At 44.6% G+C, this 25,241-nt stretch overlaps 1 protein-coding gene across 1 annotated transcript in view; it reads left to right on the top strand.

The window, feature by feature from the left end:
* The window catches only part of ARID1B (AT-rich interaction domain 1B), a 409,766-nt gene extending 384,789 nt beyond the window's left edge, over positions 1 to 24,977 (top strand). The window contains 8 exon segments of the mRNA XM_089922181.1: positions 680 to 884; positions 6,150 to 6,288; positions 6,551 to 6,723; positions 12,239 to 12,389; positions 15,089 to 15,185; positions 16,589 to 17,372; positions 19,220 to 19,350; positions 21,847 to 24,977. Of these exon segments, the coding sequence (XP_089778307.1) occupies positions 680 to 884; positions 6,150 to 6,288; positions 6,551 to 6,723; positions 12,239 to 12,389; positions 15,089 to 15,185; positions 16,589 to 17,372; positions 19,220 to 19,350; positions 21,847 to 23,571 (3,405 nt within the window). The 3' untranslated portion in view covers positions 23,572 to 24,977.
* The last annotated feature ends 264 nt before the right edge of the window (positions 24,978 to 25,241 follow it).

A 25,241-nucleotide genomic window follows, 5' to 3' on the forward strand; every position in this document is an offset into this window, starting at 1 on the left:
TCCCAAGCCCACAGGTGCTACCATGTCAGCGACCTGGTGCCTCCACAGCTCAGACAGGGCTGATGGCTTCGGCCGGGCTTTTAAGTTGGGGTCATTTGGTTGGGGCCTTATTCACCCAACACCACAAGAAAGCCTCGTGAGAGGCTGGGCGCGGACCAAAATTATAGGCTCGTCTTTCCGGAAGCTTGCGGCTGTTGGAAGAAGATATTGTTTTTCATATTAAGGCTCAGACACTTAACTTGCAAAATAGTTCTGTTATTGCTTCTTATGTTAGTTTTTTAGACACCCTTCTTTTTTTTAAAAAAAAAAAAATAAGAGGCGGTATGGGGATGAGTGTGAGTGAGGGCGTACGTTTGCTCAGAGTAAATCGCTGGGCCGGACAGCACCAGCTCTGGAAGAGTGTGAGGCATTAGAAGATGCACCAGGCAGAAGAATCTCCACGAGCAATGCTTTTTATGTAGCTATCAGCAGGTTCCTTAATGGTTTTATAACTGTAAATGCTGTCTATGCACTACTGAGTGGGAATAACGAGGATTAGTTAAAAGAGGCAAGTGAAGAACAAAAGAAGTAAAACAGGACATTAAGTGCTTTTCTTTTGTCTCCTGGCTTTAAACAAGCCACTTTGCTGCAAACCAATGATCCTGCCTTTTTTTTTTTTTTTTTTTTTTTTTTTTGCCAGGTTAATAAAAACAAGAAGTGGCGTGAGCTGGCAACCAACCTAAATGTTGGCACTTCAAGCAGTGCAGCGAGCTCCCTGAAAAAGCAGTATATTCAGTACCTGTTTGCCTTTGAGTGCAAGACTGAGCGAGGGGAGGAGCCCCCGCCGGAAGTCTTCAGCACGGGAGACACCAAGAAGCAGCCCAAGCTCCAGCCGCCCTCTCCTGGTAAGTGGTGGTGCTGCAGCTGTAGCGGCGGGCGAGCCGGGGACCCCGCCCCCATGGAGCCCCTCCCAGGCTCTAAGAAGGCCGCTCAGAGTAAAGCAAGCAGAGCAAACTGGGATCTTAGAGAGCCAGGGGTGTTCTCTTCTGGCTTGTCTATTTAATTAGACCCCGTTGGCAGTGCTTAAGGGAAGAAAGAATAAAATTTGGGGTATTGTCGTTTCTGGTCAGCACTTCGAAGGCACGGTTCTTTTGCTTTACCTTTTTTAGTCAAAGTAGGCTTTGGAATTCTGAGTTTTATACCTTTATTCCTTATACAATTATTTTAAAATATTCCATCTAACCGTCAAAATAAGTCTCCCCAGTAACCTGTGCTGATACTGGAAACGCCACTCTGCAGATTTAACAGTCAGCTTCTACCAGCTCTGCCTCTGTCAGAGACACTCCGATTTGTACGTTAACAAAATGGAATTTGGACTTAGTTTTTAATGTTCCCTGCCAAGCAAGTTTCTGCTTGTAGGGAATTCAGCAAACTGTCATGATAAAGGTCTATACAGCCCTATTTCTGAGAAAGAGTGGTCCAGTTAGCTTTGACCCCAAGGTCAGGAATCTTAAAATACCGCTTAGGAATAATGGTGATTCACTTAAATTCTCATAAGCAAAATCATATTGATGATACCTGCCTTCTCTCCTATCTCTTCACTCAGCTGTTGGAGACCCTGCCGTTCTTTCAGCTCTCCCGCTAGCTTTTGTTCTGCCTGTTAGTGTTTCAAATCTGATATTACTGAATCATTATATTCTGATAAATACGATATTAGAGATGGGAAGAAACTTGCATCATCCTTAGTTCTGGGTGGTGACCTCGCTCAAGTTAAATTTGATCATTCTGTTGTCTGTCTCTGGCCGTGTCCAAGCCCTGGGGTGGTCCACGCTTAGTCACACTGCCCTGCATACAAGATGGGGCTGATTGTACCTGCCACTTCCCCCAGAAGAGGCTTGCTCTGCAGTCAAATGATCATAGCTCATCGCCAGTATTTCTTGAGCGCTGACAGTGTGCCAGACGCTCTTCTAAGTGCTTTATCATTTAATCTTCATGTTAGCCCTGTGATAAAGATACTGTTCTAAAATCCCTGAGAAAACTGAGGCACATAAAATCTAAACAGACTGATATACACTAATTTGTATGAAATAGATAACTAATAAGAACTTGCCGTATAAAAAAATAAATAAAATTCAAAAATTCGATAAATAAATAATCTAAGCAGACTGGCCCATTATTGCTAGTGAGTGGAAGAACCGGGCCTTGATCTCAGACATCTGGCTCTAGCATTAGAGAGGTAGATGTACCTACTACACCTGTGTTTAAAGTAGCACTGTAATAGGTAAACTGTTTACACATAGGACGTGGTATCTGTGAGCCAAAGAAAGGAGTTGTTTCTCCTTTAATTATTCCCTCTAGCTGATATCTGGATGGCGATGCCAATATCTAAGGCCACTTAGAGATCTCAAATAAATACTTTTTAGGCCCAAGGTGCACTTGTAATGAGCATATCTAGTTATAGATCTGTTGGTTCTAAATACAAATAGAGAAGTCCTCCTCTCTAACCCCACCCTTAAAGATTCACAGCCTTTGCCAGTTATGGTGTACTTTAAAAACTGTGAAATCTAATTTCGAAAATCTCACAACATTAACAAGCTGCCTATGAACAGCTCTGAAACTATTTTTCCAAAATAAAAACCCGGTGGGGTGTAGGGACCAAAGTGGCAATGTCTGCACAGATCTAAAAGTATATTTTATTTGCCGGGAAAGAACTCATGTCACTGAATGGTCTGCACTTCTGTATGGAGAATAGCTCTCCCAGTGTGCACCAGCTTCGGTACAAGAGATCCTGCTGAGGTATAGATGGTTCAGAAAGTACAGGGCCTGTTCTCTGAACAGTCAGCTCTTTCCTTTCCCCCCCCTTTTTTTTTTTAAACTACCGTTTTTATGGCAACATTATCGCTTTAACTGCACAAAGGAGCTTGGATTGCAGATGTACTTCTGAGAATACGTTCTTCTTAGTGGTCCAGATGGAGCCCAAGTCCTGTGAAACAGGAGGCAGGGGAGGAAAGCTTCCTGAGTTTAGCCATTCAGCCGGTGCAAGGCCTGGAAGGCATCGTGCAGGGTGCACGGGGCCAGTCTGCTTGGCTCACGTGTTCTGCACACTGCTCAGCAAGAGAGACGGACACACGGACTGGGCAGTAGGGCAGTGAGTCACATCAGCCTCTCAACCAAAGACCGGGCATCTCCTCCAGCATCTGTGCACTGTGGCCTCTTTGATTCCAGATCTATCATTAAGGAAGATGCCTCTGAAACATTTTTATTGTCAGAGAAGGGAAACAAATTATTCCCAGGTATTTGCCATGTCAGGGCCTCATATACTACAAAATTTTTTTAACTAATTTTCAACCAACGTTTGTGTTCTTTGAAGTCGGTTTTTCCCATAAGAACATAACTGTAGTTTATTCCTTACCAGTACATCCAGGCAAACAACTAAAAGATTCCTAAGAAACGTTCTAGACGGTTTTTTTCAAATGGTCATTCTGAACCAACTTAAATCCTAAATGCTAATGACTTAGCATTCTAAGTCATCCCTCTGTATTCTAGTTTTGATTTGATGCAGCTGCTACTGATCTGAAATTCAATCCTGTCAGCCCCTGAGGGGTATCACCCCTTAGCCCTGGGGGCTGCACCAGGATCTTCACTGTTGAGTGGCTGTGTGGTTTCTCATGCCAGAGATCCAGGTTGTGTCTTCCGGGGACTAGAGTAAGTCAGCCAAAGGAAGGCTCCTGAATGAAGCCTGAGCAAGGACTGGGGGTGTGGTTGCATCTCTGAGGTGCCGGCGGGGCTCTTGTTATAACAGACTGTAAAAGTTTGTGGAGATCTAATGAACAGTCACGGGAATCGCCTCCCCAGGTGGCCTGGGCCCGCCTGTAAGCTAGAGTCGGGGAGGGGCGGGGAGGGGACCCGCCTGGGAGGAGTGCGGGGAGGTGGCAGGAAGCTCCACTTTCAGTTAGTAAGTCTGTAACCAAAAACCCATCCATCTTTGCTGGCAGGTGGCTGACTGCATTTCTATTATTAGCTGACGGGTGATGTCACAGAACTTGTCATGGATTGTCATGGATCCAACTAGGGAATCCTCAGTGGGAAGATAAATGAGAAAGGGGCTCGGGTTATAAACAGAGGTGCCCTCTGGGTGACCTCTGGTCGCTGTAGACCTGGGACATATCAGCTATTGCTCTTCTCCCCACCCTACTTCCCGTAACCCCAGCCAGAGCTGGGGCACCGGGTTCATGCTGTGTAAATTATCTTCCCAGCTAGGAGTCTGGCTGTACAGTCTCAAGTGTGTGGGTGCACTTAACCTTCAGTAACCTTTGCACTGTTTACTCTCGAGTATACATCTGTAACTTCTGGCACAAGGTAGGGATATCCTGGAGAGCCAGCCTCCTGGCTGCCTTCTCTTTTTTTTTTTTTTTCCTAAAAGGAAAGGAAAACACTGGCAAGAGGGGAGAACTTTTCCTGTTTTTTTTTCCTCATTAGCTGTAGATGTGAATACTTGTAAATAAGGGTCATTCTGAGATCACAGCCTTGTGAGCCGTGTTCCACGGAAGATGTACAAACTGCTGTACAATCTGCTTCTTGATTTAAGAAACCAGTTACTCCTCCTGCCAGCTCTACGGTGCAGTCATATGTGTAGGATTATCCTTATACGTTTGTAAAAGACTCTACTTTTTTCTTTTATTATATCTCCTTTTTAAATATGCATTTCCAGGGGTTTACCAAAATTTCGTTTGTAAGCATGAGTTGGTAAGTTTTTATTTTAAGGTATCTACATCTAAGAAGATACCTACTTTTGAAGTTAGTCTTCCTGGCACCTGTGAGAACGTCCCTGAGTCACTCCAGCCCTGGGCACCCAGGGGAGATATTACGGAACAAGCTCCCCGTTGGCTAGCGTAGTCGTCAGTGTTCATTCTCGACACGGCCAGGACCCAGGACCGGGCAGACCTGGCCTCGCTAGCAAAGTCTGGGCTCAGCTGAGGCTTTCTGAGGAGAAGCAACAGGCTCATTGCTGTTTCTTACGCCTTTGTAGCACACTCCGTAGTCTCCAGTGATTTGTTCAACTCCATTTCCTCTAAAGTGTGGGTGGTGGTAGCTGTGGTGAGCCTTTGGAACTTCATAGGAGAGGAGCTATGGAGAGTAATATACGCAATATTATTGTTTACAAGCAGCCATTAATTCTGTTTGTTAGGGTTACCGTTCTGAAAGTAGTCAATGTAAACTGTATGGGGGCAGGAATTCTTGTCTTTTTCCGTCTTCGGTGCTGCATCCAGCTGTAGAAAACAGCCTACAATATAGCAAGCACTTTATTCATTCAATTAGTAGTTGTTTAATTAATAAGTGAAACCAGTATCTATTGAACATCTAACATGCTAAAGACTGTGATCAATGATAAAGCAAGAGCCCTTAAAATATTATGTTTTCAGGTGGGGTTAATTATCTGCAAGAATCCCACTTAAGTTTTTAAAAGATCTGCTCAGTTCTGAGCTCTGTTATTATAATGTAATTATAGTTAAAGCCAAGTCTTGTAACTCTGATACTGACATTAAAGAACTCCAAACCAATATGACTTGTGTTCTGTAAATAACAAATATGATTTCATAGCTCTAAAGATGACTGTTAATGACAGCATAGACATATCCAGACATTGAGAAGGCATTGAAATGATATAAAGCTCTGTATTAATTTGTATCATTGCTTTACAACGTAAACACTTCTCATTGCCTAAGACCCAGATAATTTTTCCAATAGTCCATCAAATCGATATACCAAACTTTTCATCCCATTTTTCCTTATTCTCAGATATTCAGATTATCTCCATTATAAACAACACTGAAATAAACATTTTTCTGCCAAAAGCCTTCTTTATATTAGATCATTTTCTTGGGATAAAGCAATTACCCAGTCAAAAGGTATAAATATATTTTATGGCTCACATCTGAAGTGTGTTGCCAAATAGTTTACCAAAAAAAAGCTTTTACTAATTTTCACTGTAAACAATGTAAGAGCAATTAATTTTGCTACATTGTTACCAGCAATGGATATTGTTACTACCTCTACATAAGGTGATGTCTTATTTTCTTTCCTTTTTTTTTTTCAATAACTATCAAGGATGAGCTTACTTGATAACCTCTAGATTTTCCCCCATTTTCTCTTGGTACTACTACTATCAGCTAACTCAGGATCCTTGCAAGGTCCGCAGACTCCCCAGTCAACTGGCAGTAATTCCATGGCAGAGGTTCCAGGTGACCTGAAGCCACCTACTCCGGCCTCCACCCCTCATGGACAGATTACCCCAATGCAAGGTGCAAGGTATGTTGAAACATCTCGGAGAGCCATACAAAATCAGATTTGTCTATTTTCATTTTTCTGGAGCAAAGTTTTTATAGAGAGAGGCAATGGTGTTCTCTAGTGAGTTTTGTAAATGTTGACTACCACTATAGTGTTTTATTCATATGATTTACTTTGGATGGTTTTTGCAGGTACAGATTTCAAGGTTGGCTTATTTTCTCAGTAAGTGTTTGGAGGTGACTAATGCTCTGTCGTTAAGCTTTCGTGTCTCTCATCTTATCAGAAGCAGTACAGTCAGTGTGCACGACCCATTCTCAGACGCAAGTGATTCATCATTCCCAAAACGCAACTCCATGACTCCGAGCGCCCCATACCAGCAGGGCATGAGCATGCCAGAAGTGATGGGCAGGATGCCCTACGAGCCCAACAAGGACCCCTTTGGAGGAATGAGAAAAGGTAAGTGCCGAGGGGCCTCTGTGCAGAGCTGGTCCAGAGGGTGTTCTTCTGTCTGCCATCCCATGACTGATTCACTGATCCATTCGAGACATATTTGAGTCCCAGCTCCCCAGCCTACTAAATTTCTGGCCTTGGGCACAGTACTTAGCATCTCTGTACATCTGTTTCCTCATCTAGAAATGGGGATAATAATGGGCCACAAGGATTAATTGAGTTAATGCACATAAACACAGCCCTTAGAAGAGTGACTGGTATGTACTGTAAGCAGACGTGCTCCCAGTGCAGCCTGGACTTGGTGTCATGGTCGTCATGGCATGACCTGGGCATGGGGCTGAGTGCCAGGTTGGTAAACCAGACGGTCTACAAACAAGAAACAAAAAGTAAGTTAAACTACATATATATGATTAAGGATGGTGGTTGATGGAAGGAAGGAAACAAACAGGCAAGAAAGGACACAAAGAGCAATGACGTTGGGTGCAGGTCATGGAAGGAGGGGCATCTCCTAAGGAGGGTGGCGGGGAGGAGAGGGCTCAGAGGAGCTGTCGGTTATCTGCTGAGACCTGGGGAGCGGGAGTGAGTCGGGGAGGAGCCAGGAGTTGGGGAGGCCGAGGCAGGAGCGGGGCTGGTGTGTTTGAGGAGGTGCAAGGCTCCTGGGGCACAGAGAGCAGGGGGCAAGCTGAGCACGTCGAGGCCGACGGGGCAGAGCCTTTGTGCCTTCCTAGGCATGTTGACGAGTTTGGGGTTTTATGCAGGAAGTGAGGTGACTGGGTTTTTTGTTAAAAATAAATAAGTAAATAACTGGATATTTATGGAGAACATATTGGAGAGAGGTGAGGGCGGAGATGGGGAGACCACTGTCATAATCCAGGGAGAGGTGATGGGTTGGAGTCAGACCCCAGCAGGGAGCTTGAGAAGTGGAACCACCCGGTGTATATGTTGGGGGGTAGAAACAACAGGATGTGCTGATGGACTGAACGTGGGGAGAAGAACCAAGTGATGGTGACTGAGAGGGTGAAGATGTTACCACCTGAGTGTGGGCAGTTGGGAGAGAGAGGGAAATCAGGTTGGCTGTTACTACCTGTGGTGTGGACATCTGGGAAATGAACAAGCTAGAGAAGGAAATCCCGAGTTGACTTGTGGATAAGTCAGGGCGATAAGTTGTGGAGTGTATGTCTGGAGCTGGGCAGAGCGTTGGAATTAGGTATAATCTTGGAGAACTAAGCAGAGAAGTGGTATCGACAGCTGTAGGATGGACGAGGTCACCGAGAGTTCTCACTGACATTAGCAAACACGCAGGGTGGGTTTCTCCTTCGGTGGGTATCAGCCCCCAGCACTCCCGTAGCCCCGAGACTGTAGCCATCTAAGCCCGTTTCAGCTCCTCCAGTGGCATCCACGTGCCAAGTGTTGTTGGCACTCTTCCAGATGCAGTTGAGTCCTGTGAAATTGAGGCACGATATGAATATTTTTTGAAAAGCGTACAGAAAAATGGTGAATAATATTTTTATGGAAGTACTTATTCTGGGATCCCTTAAATAATAGTACTTTTGCTGTATTTAGATGTTTGGGGTACATGAATTTCTTGATACTGTCTTGAGTAGAGAGAAACATAAAGCCCGAAGCCTTGGCTTTCACAGGTATTACAGAGCAATGCAAAATAAAAATGAATAATCTCAAATTTTTAGATGTTGGGCATATTACCATTTAATTAACAAATGAGATTGTATTTCATATGTATTTCAGATATCTGTTATACAAAGCGAGGTAATCTATAATTTTTCCTTTCAAAAGGTTTACGAGCTGCTTATTCCAAGTAAAGATTTTGCAGAACATGCAGTAAATCCATAAGCTCAGAAATTCGAAAGCTTTGTGAGTGTTGGCGTTAGCTGTCTTCCTTAGTGGTATGAGACACTAGAAGGAACATGTTGTTAGTGCTGTTGGTGGATGTATAACATTTTTAGACTCTGAAAATATGACAATAACATGGAAAAAATAATTAAGTTTTGGAATGTGGTTTCAAAAGTTATTGTGAAGTATTCCAGTATCCTACCCATATGCTATGTCAGACAGCAAGAGTTCTATTTCTTTTGTTTCCGTACGCCGCTAATTGTTTTATAATGAAAATAAACATGGGAGTGGGGGGTGACTGGCTTACCTGGCTAGATACTAGGTAGCTCTACAATGTGTTTTCATCAACTGTGTGAATGGTACGGTGGTTCAGCGGGAAGCTCTGCCTCGCATTTCCCCAGTCTATTTCAGCTCACCTGCTACCTTACGGTACTGGTATATTTAGTATCAAATTAAAGCAGATAAGCAGAAAACCCACAGGAAACATATTTTCTCACAGCCCTACCCCCTGTATAATAAAGTTTTCCATTCCTCGGTTCACCGTACCGTGGCGGCGAGCTTGGTGGCGCTCTGATTTTTTGCTGAACGACCAACATCAGTGGCCATCACGCTTCCTGTCGTTGGTGTTGGTATTGTCGCTCCTGCTGCCGACCTGTAGTGTGCTGGTGGAGTAGATGAAAGAGCCCAGTCTAAGACTCAGCAGCCCTGAGTAGCCTCGGCCCCGCCTGTCCACCTGCCTGCCTTCCCCACCTACTCACTTAATTCATCACTGATTGAGGGATTGATTGATTAACTGCTTGTAAGTGAACAATAAGTGAATATTTATATATTGTTTAACTTAACCGTGTTTTTATTTTTATTTTTATTTGGCTGCGTTGGGTCTTCGTTGCTGCACGCAGGCTTTCTCTAGTTGCGGAGAGAGGCCAGCGGGGGCTGTTCTTCGTTGTGGTGCGCGGGCTTCTCACTGCAGTGGCTTCTTTTGTTGCAGAGCATGGGCTATAGGTGCGTGGGCTTCAGTAGTTGTGGCTCGCGGGCTCAGTAGTTGTGGCTCGTGGGCTCAGTAGTTGTGGCTCGTGGGCTCTAGAGCACAAGCTCTGTAGTTGTGGCTCGTGGGCTCTGGAGCACAGGCTCAGTAGTCGTGGCGCACGGGCTTAGTCGTTCCGCGGCATGTGGGATCTTCCCCGATCAGGGCTGGAACCTGTATCCCCTGCCTTGACAGGCAGATTCTTAACCACTGCGCCACCAGGGAAGCCCAAACAGCGTATGTTGAATATTTATTAGCATCTACGCATACAGTCCTACTTATTCTTTTTAATGCTCTAGCAATGGATGGTTTGTTTCATAATATTTTGCTATTATAAATAATGATGCAGTGATTATTGAAGTATGGCTGTTTTTTCACACTTGTAAGAGTGTTTCTGTGAAATAGATTCCTAGAAGGAGAATAACCGCATCAAAGGATAAGAATTCTTTTTTCATGTACTGAGTATCTTCTACTGTGGTAACAAACTATCCCCAAACTTAGTAGCTTTAGCAACAACAGTTGATTCTGTCTCACAGCCTGTGATGGGCGGGGTGGCCCTGGGCTCGACACGTGCTCAGCTGGGGCTCTGAGGGGCCGCTGTCCACTGAAGCCTGACGGAGAGCTCTGCTGAGCTGGGGTGTCATTTGAATGGCTGTGTCACCTGGAGGCTCTGCTGGGAGCTCCTGGAGCTGTTGGCAGGGGCCTGCTCCGTGGAGCCTTTCCACGGGGCCTCTCCGTGGAGCCCCTTGGGCGCCTCGTGACATGGTAGACAGGTTCCAGAAGGAGCACTCCAAGAGTGCAGCGTCACTTGCAGCCGCTCCCGAGTCTCTGCTGCATCACATTTGCCGGTGCCCAGCCTCCTAGTGGGTGGGGCTTCACAAGCTACGAACGGAACACCCAGAGGCATGCTGCTTTGGGGGGCTCACCAAAATACAGCCTATCATAGCAGGTATTGGCAAGACTTATACCAATTTAATACTCTTAACATGAGCATGTGGGTCCTCCCATACGAAGCACGATTATTATCAGTGGTTTTAATATTTGCCAATCAGATTGGGAGAGGGGGAAAGCCTCACAGTTGTTTTAACTTGGATTTCCTTAATTATAAATGAGATCATACATCTTTTCATATATTGAGCGGCCATTTATTTGTCTTTTCCTGTGAATGTCCATCGACGTGTTCACCCATTTTTTAATTTGATTGTCTTTTTTCTTATTAATTTTTAAGAACTCTTTATGTTAGGGAATTAAGTTATTTAGCTTTAGTTATCTCCCTTATTTCTTTCTGTCTGTTTTTACATCTGTAAAATGGAAAGTAACCTCAAAACTGGTTCTACTGCAGGTTGATTTAAGATCTAGTAAGATATAAAGTATGTGAAAGCACCTTACAAAGCAAAACACATTCTACCAGTGTCAGGCTTCATTATTTGCACCTCTCTACCAGCCAAACAAATTTTATCAGCTCACAAAATTTTAATCGGCTTTTATCCCATGGAACATAAAAGTAACCTTCAGGTGGTGGTAGTACTGTATATCAATTAAGATTCGCATTAAAATGTTTAATTTGCCTACAGGCTAGTTTCTGGGCCTGACCCAATTCAATTTCCTTCAGGCTCTGAGCTAATGCTAATTTGCATATTTGACCTAATTGACACTCTACCCCTTGTTAGAAATAGTTGTATCTCATCCCTCCTTGAGCTGTTCTTAGCTCCCTAGTGATTTTCTTCATCCTGATTTTAGAGTGAGTCAGCGCATGGGTGGTTATGTTAAGGGTTTCACTTTTTTTTTTTTTTTTTTTCCTAAAAGGGAAGGGAAGTAACTCTCTCTATATATCTCATCTCTTCCTTACAACCATTCCATGAGATGATATTCCCAACCACATTTTATAGACAAGGAATTAAACTTAGAAGTTCAGCAGCTTACCCAAATAAGTATGGATCTGGGCCTGTGTTTGCTTCCTGTATTACTGCATAACACAAACTTGTGGCTTAAAACAACATACACGTATGCCCTCGCAGTTTCTATGGGTTCTCAGCTCACAGCAGAAATCAAGCTGTCAGCCGGGACTCCGTTTCTTCTGAGCTTGTCCAGGTTGTTGGTGGAATTTGTTTCCTCGCAGTTGTCGGACTGAGGTCCCGTTTTCTTATTGACGGTCATCTGGGGCCTTCTCTGCTCCTGGAGGCTTCCGTCGTTCCTAACACATGGGCGTCTCAGGCCAGCGGGGGAGAGTGTCTCCGACTTGCTCGTCTCTCACCTCTAGATGCTGATTTAAAGGGCCCACGTAGGTGCTCTCCCTTTTGGTTAGCTCGGCCAGCTGATTAGTGACTTTCATTACATCTGGGAAATCCCTTTTGCCCTGTGATGTAGCATAATCCTGGGAGTGACATCCTATCACATTCGTAGGTTCTACCCACACTCAGAGGGAGAGACTCATACAAGGTGTGTACGGGGGTGGGGAAGGGGGACCTCAGGGTCCATCTTAGAATCCTGCCCCAACAGGGCCCATCTTGACTCCAGACCTTATGCTCTTTCATCGGTATTGTTGTCTGTCATAGTACGGATAATAGCAATGACTAGAAAGGGATGTTTGGGCCCTTTGGCTTTTGAAAGTGTTTAATTTTTCGTCTGTTACTGAAAATATTGCAGTGCCTGGAAGTAGTGAGCCGTTTATGACGCAAGGACAGATGCCCGCCAGCAGCATGCAGGACATGTATAACCAGAGTCCGTCTGGAGCGATGTCCAGTCTGGGCATGGGGCAGCGGCAGCAGTTCCCCTATGGAGCCAGTTACGATCGAAGGTGAGTGTTTCCTAAGATGAAGATGAGGTGACTCGCTAGAAACGGCCCTCCTCACACACACACTTCTGAGCCCGGGCAGCCGATGGAGTTTCAAAGGATTGCGTGCGTCAGATGGCTGCCTTCAGTCGACGACTGTAACAGGACTGGGGAGAAGGACCTTGTCCCCGGGCCACCAAGTACAGCTGTATTTTTATTAGCGAGTGCCCAAAAGCACAAATTAGAAACATGCTGGGGCTGGGCCGGCCAGGGCAAGAGTCTCCTCTCTCAGGATGCAAGAGCCAGGGCTGTCACCACACCGAGACCGCCGCCTCGAGCCTCCACACCTGGCTCCTCCTGTGACCTCAGCGCCAGCCTGTCTCCCAGAGGCCGAGGTCCAGGCAGTGGTGCCACAGTGGGCTGCCAGCAGGCTCAGTGGTAGTGGTTCTTGGTAAGGTCTTCCAGGTGTTGTTTTTTCAGTTGTTCCCACTGTGAACATTTTAAACAGGGAGGGAATACTTTGTTCCTTAATAAACATCTCTGAGAAAAGCCAAGGCAGCTTTTTTTTTTTTTTTTTTCAGGACAGCATCTTGAGATTAAAATGGCAAGTAAGGTTGCACTACTGGCCCAGATTATTTTAATAAGATAGAAGGAAAGTCATTGAAATGTCTCTGAGAGGAAGCTGCCTCCTAAAATAGTGGCTTAGGGTGGACTTCTTTGTGTGAAGAAGGCTCCTGACCTTGGTCCTTAACCACGGAAGCCCCTTCCCTTGGTTGGGATGTTCGTTACCTCCCTAACGGAGAAGTGCTCAGAAACAAAGGCTTCAATTTAACATTTTTAAAGAAAACCAGCGGAGGTGCAGTAGAAGGCTCCTTTTCTAACTGTCGCTGCGTGGGCAGTTCTCAGGACAGGCAATGGTTTCCATCGTTTCCTTGGAATCTCATGTGGCGAGGCCTCCGTCCACACTGCTCCCCTTTCCTCAGTACACGTGCTGTAGGTTAGGTAGTGAGGTGTCCCTGGTTTAACACAAAGGAAAAAAGGTTTGAAAAATCACTGTTTTACCAAATAAGGTTTCTTTCTAGCATTCTCTATGAGCCTGGTTCTTGAGTTACACAGCCTCACACGCTCAGAGCCATGTGGTACTTTCTAATAGTGACTCAGGAATCTCGACTTCTTATTCTGACCTCCTAGTGAAGGTTTATTTGTGAAGTCTGCCTTACTCAGTTACCATTGTGTGATGCCTAGTGTACTGGATCAGGGTTTTACTGAGGTTTGGCTTGTTTTTGAGGGTCCAGGAAAAGCCTTTGGTGAGGGTAGGGGGTGAGGGGTAGGCTGATGGGATTGAACGGAGAACAGTCACCCTGGGACATATATTCTTAAAGGAACCCAAGCAAGTATGCTTTTCTATGTCTTCTAGAATGCTTTCTGGAATAGTGCATGGCCGAGGTTTAATAGTCATCTTGGCTCTACCACATTAGGATTTACCTCATTAAGTTTTCTCTTCTGAAAAGTGTTACTTGTTCAGCTGAAATTTTATCCATGTCAATTATATTTTTCTCTTCCTAAGTGTAAGCGACCTTCTAGATATCCGTGTCATTAGCAAAAGCTTCCCATGTACCTGTTTTACATGTGATATTCTAAAAGTTCATCTATTTTCCTTCTTATTCTCACTCCTTGACCAGTTTAGGAGTATATTCAGTCCAAGTATTCTCTTTCTTACAAGATTCAATATACTAACTACACCAGCTTAGTTTTTAAGTTTTCGATTCATTGCTCCTTTAAACATGCTATTTTTATGGTATTTATAATTTCTCAATATGAAATAAATGTGTTGCTCATTCCCATTTTAAGATTTAATAGAAGTACTTAAATCATCCCTGTTATTCTTTTTTGTAGCCTTTTAGGGTCATAGGACTTTGAAATTTTGAGTAGTTTTGTCTATACTTAGTATCATTTGGATTGATTTTGAAGTATCCCTTTAAAAACTTGCACATTTTATATTCATGATGAGAAAGTAAGACATATAAACATTTTCCACCATTATATGCCAATGTTCTGGTACTCCTAGAAATACTGCTTTGATTCTTTGGTTCTCCTGTTATTTCTTTTTTTTTTTTTTAGATTTATTTATTTATTTATTTATGGCTGTGTTGGGTCTTCGTTTCTGTGCGAGGGCTTTCTCTAGTTGCGTCGAGCAGAGGCCACTCTTCATCGCGGTGCGCGGGCCTCTCACTGTCGCGGCCTCTATTGTTGCGGAGCACAGGCTCCAGATGCGCAGGCTCAGCAGCTGTGGCTCACGGGCCTAGTTGCTCCGCGGCATGTGGGATCTTCCCAGACCAGGGCTCGAACCCGTGTCCCCTGCATTGGCAGGCGGACTCTCAACCACTGCGCCACCAGGCAAGCCCCTCCTGTTATTTCTTGCCCTCGTTAATACCTCACATCAGCCTGTGCCATGCCCTCCCCGTCCCTCAGTGGATGGGCGGGGCCTCTCTTCAGAGGCGGAGGGTGGCGCCGTCCAGCGGGGCTCCTCCCACCCACCGGCCAGGGATCGGCAGCGTCCCCAGAGTGGGTGCTGCCACCCCTTCTGCTGGGAGCTGAACTGCTGCTGCAGCTCCCAGCGCCTGTCGGGAGGGTGCAGTGGGGTTTCCAGAAATGGACTCTTCCTTCCTCCCTTGGCCTGAGGTCCATGGTAAGTAAAGTTCTCTTTGAATGCCTCATTCTAGGCATGAACCTTACGGGCAACAGTACCCAGGCCAAGGCCCTCCCTCAGGACAGCCAGCATATGGAGGACACCAGCCGGGCCTGTATCCACAGCAGACGGTGAGTTGGCAAGCGGCATGCATCTCTGTGCTTTCTGTTTAAAATTCAAACTCGTACTACTTCTGGACAGTTTTAGGAAGTATAACAAAAATGACATATAACAATCAGGTTATGTTTGTTTTTGCTAAAAAATATTCCTAGGATTTTGAAATCAGCAAATTAGAAATAGCTCTTGAAAATATAACATGTCGTAGGAAGTTAAGGACATTTCATCCTTGTAAATAATAAGCCCAAGTTCAAGTATGGTTTAGACATGTGTGTGTTCATTTTAGCACAGAAATTTGTCGATATGTTTTAAAGAGGATATGTAGGGAAAACAACTTAAAATATTGCATACTAATAGTGAAAGTTGATTTGTTTTTAAGAGTAAGAGATTAATGACCGCATATTTTCACTTTGTAGGATAGGTGTTAGGTTCATGCTGTTTACACAGCGCTGCAGCTCAGAGATGGTGGTGAAGTGTGTGAGGTAACCTTGCAGTTATCACGACCAATGCAGAGGATTGCGCAACATGCTATGGCTTTTCAGACACAGGAATTTACTGTTTCTAAACAACTCTTCAGGTCTAAGACCTCTTGTAAAATAGAAGGGATCTTAAACATTTATTTAATTGTATTGGAGCATGTTTCTACAGTGAATTGTATTATCAAACCAACTGATCTTAAACAGTTTTCAAGTAAAGTGAAAGAACGCTAATTAACATATGAGCATCTCCCTCCCTCCCTCTCATCAGGAGCTTCCCACCCTGATCAAGTGCTGGAACCCCCAGCATCCCTGGGGAGGAGAGTTAGGAGCAGGGCTGCACCAGCCCTGTCCTCAGAGGCTTTCGTGGAGAATGTGACCCAGACAAGCTGGAAGTCGGGACGGGGCCATGGAATGTCAGGTGTCAGGGGGCACAGGTCCCGTCTGAAGAGCCAGGTTCTGTGTGGAAGTTTTTCTGTAAAGTTAGGCCCAAGGAATCTGTTTAACCCAGGACCCCTTCGGGCTGGCCCTCAAAGGGCTCAGTCCCTTCCGATGAGGTCTCTCTCTACCTACGGAAGTCACCCCAGTGCATCCCCAAGCCCCTGTTCGGCACTGCCTCTGTGGGGGTCACCAAAACCATACACTCCCCAAATTGCAGCCCTGGAAAATAACCAGGCGAGAAGGCTTCCCCCCCCGCGCCCCCCCGCAGAGAATTTGAAGCACGTGAAAACAAACCGCGGAAGCTCCTTCAGAGTATGTGACATGGTTTATGCAATACTGAATCTAGTGTGTAAATTGTTAGTCCGTAGATGTTGTGGGAGCTTCCCATATTCATTTTGAAATGAACATTCCACCAGGTAATAACTGTTTTGCATGATTTAAGTGTGTGATTTTACCTGTAAAAGCACATCAGTGTGATTTGTCTTTGTGTGAATTTTCAGAATTACAAGCGCCATATGGATGGCATGTATGGGCCTCCAGCCAAACGCCACGAGGGAGACATGTACAACATGCAGTACGGCAACCAGCAGCAAGAGATGTATAACCAGTACGGAAGTTCCTACTCCGGACCCGACAGGAGGCCCATCCAGGGACAGTACCCGTACCCCTACACCAGAGAGAGGATGCAAGGCCCGGGGCAGATACAGGCTCACGGGATCCCACCTCAGATGATGGGCGGCCCAATGCAGTCGTCTTCCAGCGAAGGGCCTCAGCAGAGTATGTGGGCGACACGCAACGATATGCCTTATCCCTACCAGAGCAGGCAAGGCCCCGGCGGCCCTGCACAGACACCTCCTTACCCAGGCATGAACCGCACGGACGACATGATGGTACCTGATCAAAGGATAAACCACGAGAGCCAGTGGCCTTCTCACGTCAGCCAGCGTCAGCCTTACATGTCCTCTTCAGCCTCCATGCAGCCCATCACGCGCCCGCCTCAGTCATCCTACCAGACGCCACCGTCGCTGCCAAATCATATCTCCAGGGCACCCAGCCCCGCCTCCTTCCAGCGCTCCCTGGAGAGCCGCATGTCTCCCAGCAAGTCCCCCTTCCTCCCCTCCATGAAGATGCAGAAGGTCATGCCCACCGTCCCCACGGCCCAGGTCACGGGGCCGGCCCCCCAGCCGCCCCCAGTCAGAAGGGAGATTACCTTTCCTCCTGGCTCTGTGGAAGCATCACAGCCCGTCTTGAAACAAAGGCGGAAGATTACCTCAAAAGATATTGGTAAGTACTCCCAAGGCTCTGCTCCTGAAATGAATTCCTGTTGTGATCTAGAACTTTAACTTTAGGTTGGATGTAGTTGCTTAATCTCCAAGGGATGCCATTCTGTGACTACAAACCATCAGGACGTGTTTTTGTGCAGGAGCTACAGTTGGAAGCCGCTCATATGAGTTAAGCAGTAGTGCCAGAGAAGAGCGAGAGTTAAAATGGCATTTTTACGTGTGAGTGTCGTTTGTGTGAGAGGGCAGAGCTCCATGTGAGGGACCAGGGATTCCTCAGTGACTGTGGACTGTGTTTTGGGCTTAAAGGTTTGATCTTAGCCAAACACTTAGTCTCTGCCATGTGTGCCTAATACAACAGCTGCCAGGCTGATGGAACACTAGGGCGGCCTGAGAAGACTTGACGGCAGGTCACTCTGTAATTTTGGCAACAACATGCAGTGAGTTTCCCCAGGAGCTAAACAGAAAACTGACGGTGCTATGTAGATAGACGCATGATGTGCAGTATGGAACTTCATGTGACGTGATACATAGAATTGTTGTAACCCGTACACCACTGCTGATAGCGGCCGAGGAACTCCTTCCGTTGAACGCTGATGTCACTTATTCATCCTATTCGGAGCGTTCTGAATACTAAATAGAGATTCGGAGTATCTGGGAGTACCCAGAGTTTTTCTGCATTATTTTTGAAGTACTTTTTAACACAGCAAAGGAAATAATAGGGTTCAGTTGTATAAAAATTTTTTTCCAAAAATCTCAGAATCACTTGGCTTGAAATCATTTGCAGTGATTAGAAAATGAAAGCTATTAAGGATGTTTTCAATCACTGGACATGAAGGATGTACATGGGGGGTGGGGAGTAAGGAGTTCTACATAGAAAGGGTACTGGAGGCGAGAGAGAGATAGACCCTGAGCACCATGTTACGTATGGAAATATATATGTAGAAATATACGCCTGTGTTTGTGTGTTTATGTGTGTGTGTATAGATGTTTAAATAAATATATATATATTTAAATTTTAAAAAAATTTCTTAGTCCATGTTATACCAACCTAGGGAAACTTACGTTCCTTATTTTAAAATGAAAGCTTGCCTTTTCTACTGCAAAAGTATTATGTGCCTATCTTAGAAAATTTGAAAACTAGATGGAATTAAAATAAAGGTGGAAACCCACGACCCCACACAGAAGCTTGCTGTTGGCGTCTGGGCTGGCTGCTGCTGTGGGGTTTCCGACTGCTGGAACCACGTGCTGCCGCCGGTCTCCTGAGATGTGGCTTCCCTTGAAATTTCAGGCACATGATGGGCCTCTCCTCCCAGCCCCATCTTTTGACAGATCTTACAGATCTTTTCCTCTTTATCGCTCCGGCTCAAGCCAACCTCCTGAAAAACCTGAACCGTCGAAGTGCTAATACTTAGCAGCACGTTGTGTGGGCAGGAGCTCAGACAGAAGACAGCACGGGAGAATGAAGCCTTTGTATCTGAGAAGGTGCTGCTTGGGAATTAAATTCTGCTTATATTCTGCGTATTCACCAGCCTTCGGAAGACGCCACCTTGAGACGTTTGTGAACCGAGCAAAAGAAGACGTACAGAAAGGCTCATTCATGCTTACTCACTCCCACCTCTGTTTAACCTGCGAAGCAAAAAGCTCTTCAACCACAGAAGTTTCTTAGTGCGGCTGTCACCTCCACCTAAGAATCTGAAATGACCACGTTTAACTGTCCCTCAGAACATTTGTTTAAAATCAGTATTTAACTTAACACTCTGCTTCCTTTTCTTATTCTTCTGTCATTTTCTATTCTTTCATGCGTAGATTAGCATTAATCATATCCTTGCTTTTTTCCCCCGTTTTTAGTTACTCCTGAGGCCTGGCGTGTGATGATGTCCCTGAAGTCAGGTCTTCTGGCTGAAAGTACTTGGGCTTTGGACACTATTAATATTCTTCTATATGATGACAGCACTGTCGCTACTTTCAATCTCTCCCAGGTAAGCCAGCACCACTCCAGCTGAGGACCAAATTAGAATAAGAAAGTGAAGTACTGCATAGTTCTTAAGCTAATGCCTCAGGTAATTAGCACTCACCAGCTAACATTTTTTTATCATTGCAGCTGTTATGAACCAACATCAATCAATGTGTAGTCGTCTGGGAATTTTGTCTGGAATAATAATTTATTTCAGTCTTCAGTATAAATACACACATACCTATATTTCTCATAAGAAAATAGTGACCTTGTGTGCACGTGTGTGTATGTATATGGAATAGACAATAGTGGTAAAATTAAATTGTTGTTTAGAATGAATATTAGCAGGCCAGTGGGAATTAATCCAAATGTAACATAAAGTTATGGCTGTAGTCAGTGTTGGATGAGACGTTACCATACAGTAGATAGCAGTGAGACATTACCCTATTTTCCAGGGGGACCTAACATCTTTCTTTTATTAAAAAGAAATGTAAAATTTAAAAAGAATTTTTATATTACAGAAAATGTACAGTATTGGGTTGGCCAGAAAGTTCGTTTGGGTTTTGTCTGTTATGGAAACCCGAACGAACTTTTTGGCCAAACCAATATTACAGAGAAGTCGAGAAAACAGTTTAAGAAACCCCTTTGTACCCATCATTCTGCTGCAATAGTAATGAGGTCATGGCCAGACTTGTTTCTTGGTCCATTCCCTCCCTTCTCTGCCTCCCTCAAGGCTATTTTGAAGCAGTCATTTACAAGCCTACTACTTTAAAAAAATAAAATAAAAAACCCTCCTTTGTTCTGTTCTAGTCTTCAAGTAGCTTCCAGCATAATAGCTGGGAGAGAGCAAGGGAGCAGAGGATGAGGGAAAAGGCCCAAGAGTCCGCTGGGCTACAGACTTTTTAAGAAATATTTAGAAACAAAAATCAGAAAAGGTTATTTTCCCTTCTGTGTATGAACAACTCTGCTTTTGCCGAAAAAAGCCAAAACATCTAATTGCATTGCTTCTCCTGAACTAGGACCAGAATCTTCCACTTCCTCTTTCTTCTCTCATTTAAGTCCTCATTAGAGCCCTGAAAGGCAATTCCTCAGCTGATAGCAAGTATATTAATAAGGTTATAAACATGGCATGAAATCCATTTTAACAGAAAATAAGTATTAATATATACTACCTTTGCTAGAGGAATAACTTTTCATCCTTACGCTGGGTGAACTAGCTGCTTTTGAGCACACTTTTTCATAACCAGAATCGCGTCAGCAATTTTCCCTCTTCCCTTGCCCTGGGAAGAAACTAAGCTTTAAATTGGGGGCGGGGTGGGAGGGGGGCAACATCCAAACCTCCACCTGAAAAATTGTGCCTTCATCCCCTAAAGGCAAGTACTGTCTGGTTGGTCCTTGGGTTTCCTCTTACTTTTTTTTTTTTTTTTTTTGCGGTACGCGGGCCTCTCACTGTTGTGGCCTCTCCCGCTGCGGAGCGCAGGCTCCGGACGCGCAGGCTCAACGGCCATGGCTCACGGGCCCAGCCGCGCCGCGGCATGTGGGATCTTCCCGGACCGGGGCACGAACCTGTGTCCCCTGCATCGGCAGGCGGACTCTCAACCACTGCGCCGCCAGGGAAGCCCTCCTCTTACTTCTTAATAATTGTTTCAAACCCACTTTCAGGAAACTTACAGCAGGATATGAAATTATGGTTGATTTCCATAACATCTGTCATTAAGAAATCCTTGTTCACTTACTTACCCTTTATCATTCCTAAATGCAGCAGCATGGGGTTGAGAGAGGGGATCAGGCCAGTTGCCAACCATGGAGTATGTTGGTTTTCTTGATATAAACATTTGCTTAAAGGAAACAAAGATGGTTCTCATAGTGGCTTTTGTCTTTCAGCTGGAGTTGTGAATAGCTAAAATACAAAAGTGCATTCTGTGAAACATTCTCATTCATTTATCAGGGACTAAATTGATTTGTGTTTATGAGCTACTACATTGCTGAAATTATCTTCTCCCCCAAATATATGGAGAATGTAAATTAGAATAACCTATGGCACCTAAGACAAAAATAGCCATAAAATCCTAGAATAATAACCATAAAAATCCAGGCAAGCAAAGTTTTAGATAAATAAGAGGACAGACTCAGTTTGGGTAAATGAGTCTAGAAAATCCACGTTCCCACTCTTCTAGTCATGATTGCATTGTGTCTAAATCAGAAACAAAGGTACAGAACAGCAGAGCACTCCCTCACTGACAATATCAGAAATGTGAAAATAACAAGTAAGTTTTCATGTTGATACTGTAAGAGGGTAAACAGCAAATAAGAAAGATGGTAAATGTTGGTTTGATCAATAATGAAAAATTCAGGAAGGTAGTTCTAGCTGACATACGGTTTCTCTTTCCTGGCCTAGCCAAATAGGAATCAAAACGTGAAAATACTCATAGCAAATGCATTGCTAGCTCTCAGGATTTTCACCCACTCAGTCGCACCTGAGGTTATGACGTGGTACCTCTTCTCTTTCTCGTCTCTCTAGTTGTCCGGATTTCTCGAACTTTTAGTAGAGTACTTTAGGAAATGCCTGATTGACATTTTCGGGATTCTTATGGAATATGAAGTGGGAGACCCCAGCCAAAAAGCACTTGATCACAATGTGGTAAAGAGAGATGACAGCCAGTCCTTGGCCGACGATTCTGGGAAAGAGGAAGAAGATGCCGAATGTATGGATGAGGAGGAAGACGAGGAGGAAGACGAGGAGGAAGACGGTGGGAAGGCGGAGACTGAGGACAGGAGCAGCACGGCCTTGGCCTCCCCCGATGCCACCGCGGATCCAAAGGAGAAGCCCAGGCAAGCCAGTAAGTTCGACAAGCTGCCAATAAAGATAGTCAAAAAGAACAACCTGTTTGTCGTCGACCGGTCTGACAAGCTGGGTCGTGTTCAGGAGTTCAGCAGTGGACTTCTGCACTGGCAGCTCGGTGGTGGGGACACCACCGAGCACATCCAGACTCACTTTGAGAGCAAGATGGAAATTCCTCCTCGCAGGCGTCCACCTCCCCCTTTAAGCGCCACAGGTAGAAAGAAAGAGCAAGAAGGCAAAGGGGATCCTGAAGAGCAGCAAGAGAAGAGCATCATTGCAACCATTGATGACGTCCTGTCTGCTCGGCCAGGGGCTCTTCCTGAAGACGCAAACCCTGGTACCCAAACCGAAAGCAGTAAGTTTCCCTTTGGAATCCATCAAGCCAAAAGTCACCGCAATATCAAGCTGCTGGAGGACGAGCCGAGGAGCCGGGACGAGGCTCCGCTCTGCACCGTCGCGCACTGGCAGGACTCGCTGGCTAAGCGCTGCATCTGCGTGTCGAATATTGTCCGGAGCTTGTCTTTTGTGCCTGGGAATGACGCTGAAATGTCCAAACATCCAGGCTTGGTGCTGATCCTGGGGAAGCTGATTCTTCTTCACCACGAGCATCCCGAGAGAAAACGAGCGCCGCAGACCTATGAGAAGGAGGAAGACGAGGACAAAGGGGTGGCCTGCAGCAAAGATGAGTGGTGGTGGGACTGCCTCGAGGTCTTAAGGGATAACACGTTGGTCACCTTGGCCAACATTTCTGGGCAGCTAGACTTGTCTGCTTACACGGAAAGCATCTGCCTGCCAATATTGGATGGCTTGCTGCACTGGATGGTGTGCCCGTCAGCAGAGGCACAAGACCCCTTTCCCACTGTGGGACCCAACTCTGTCCTGTCGCCTCAGAGACTTGTGCTGGAGACGCTCTGTAAACTCAGCATCCAGGACAACAATGTGGACCTGATCTTGGCTACGCCTCCATTTAGTCGTCAGGAGAAATTCTATGCCACGTTAGTTAGGTACGTTGGGGATCGCAAAAACCCAGTCTGTCGAGAAATGTCCATGGCGCTTTTATCGAACCTTGCCCAAGGGGACGCGCTGGCTGCAAGGGCAATAGCTGTGCAGAAAGGAAGCATCGGGAACTTGATAAGCTTCCTAGAGGATGGGGTCACGATGGCCCAGTATCAGCAGAGCCAGCATAACCTCATGCACATGCAGCCCCCGCCTCTAGAGCCCCCTAGCGTGGACATGATGTGCAGGGCGGCCAAGGCTCTGCTGGCCATGGCCAGAGTGGACGAGAACCGCTCAGAGTTCCTTCTGCACGAGGGTCGATTGCTGGATATCTCGATATCAGCCGTCCTGAACTCTCTGGTTGCGTCTGTCATCTGTGATGTACTGTTTCAGATTGGGCAGTTATGACATCAGTGAGAAGGCAGCATGTGTGAGTGAAGACTAGAGGCTCCCGTATAACTGGCTGTTTTCTGTTCTTGTTTCTCCAGTGTAGGAAGATGGAAAGAAAATCTTTGCTCCTCTGCCCCATCCACTATTTACCAATTGGGAATTAAAGAGATAATTAATTCGAACAGTTATGAAATTAATATTTGCCATCTGTGTGTATAAGTACATCCTTTTGGGTTTTTTTTTATTTTGTTGTGTTTTTTTTTTTAACCAAAGTTGCTGTCTAGTGCATTCAAAGGTCACTTTTTGTTTTTCACCGGTTTTCTTTTTAATGTGCTTTTCCATGTCTTACTGCATTTTTTGGGAAGCGAATTGACTTTAGAGAAAAAAGTTAGGGTAAAAGATGCTAAGATGGGAAAATTTCACCACACTGAGGCAAAAAGGTGAAAAATTATCAATTTCCTAGCTGTGTTATTCTTCAAATAATGAAAAAATAAAAACTGCATCCCATCGCCCAAAGCTCTGTGCAATAGAAACTTCTAGAGATGTAGGTATAGGGGCTCACGGAGGTGTGTCAGTCAGCAGTCAAAGTATGAAATGATACTGGTTTCTCCACAGGAAAATGGTTACGTTAGGCTAGGAGCAAAAACAATGTTTCTTTAAGTTAAGATTGAAAACACATACCTGACAGAAATTGCTTCCTCACCACTACCGTCATGTCTGCTGTCTGTTGTTTGACCTTCCACATGACAGTTCTTCACAATTCCTTTAATCATTTTTTAAATATTTTTTTTACTGCCTATGGGCTGTGATGTATATAGAAGTTGTACATTAAACATACCCTCATTTTTTCTTTTCTTTTTCTTTTCCTTTTTTTTTTTTTTTTTAGTACAGAGTTTTTAGTTTCTTTTTCATGATGTGGTAACTACGAAGTGATGGTAGATTTAAATAATTTTTTATTTTTATTTTATATATTTTTTCATTAGGGCCATATCTCCAAAAAAAAAAGAAAAAATACAAAAACAAACAAAAAAAAACAAAAAAAAAGAGGGTAATGTACAAGTTTCTGTATGTATAAAGTCATGCTCTATTCGGGAGAGCAGCTGATCACAATTTGCTTCATGAATCAAGGTGTGGAAATGGTTGCATATGGATTGATTTAGACAATGGTTACCAGTACAGACAAAAAGAAAAAAATACAACTAAAAGGAAGAAACACAACTTCAAAGATTTTTCAGTGAAGAGAATCCACATTTGTATTTCAAGATAATGTAGTTTAAAAAAAAAGAAAAAAACTTGATGTAAATTCCTCCTTTTCCTCTGGCTTAATGAATATCATTTATTCAGTATAAAATCTTTATATGTTCCACATGTTAAGAATAAATGTACATTAAATCTTGTTAAGCACTGTGATGGGTGTTCTTGAATACTGTTCTAGTTTCCTTAAAGTGGTTTCATAGTAACCAAGTAACAAGAAATAGGGGGAAAACAGCCGTGTACTAACATAGCCCCTCATTAAGAAACCCTGAGGTCGGGAGGGACCTTTAAGGGTTACCTACTTGAGAGTGGGGAGCAACAGTTTGATTTTCTCGAAGTATTTAGCTAATTAGTCTTTGTTTGAAGCGATCAACTCTAACAACATTGAGGTATGAGAATTTTCAGTGTGCATGGGAGGTGGCTGCCGGCCCTTG

This window comes from Delphinapterus leucas, chromosome 12, assembly GCF_059928025.1.
Source record: "Delphinapterus leucas isolate spDelLeu-1000000601 "Yukka" chromosome 12, BTC_Dleu_Yukka2, whole genome shotgun sequence".
NCBI lineage: Eukaryota > Metazoa > Chordata > Mammalia > Artiodactyla > Monodontidae > Delphinapterus > Delphinapterus leucas.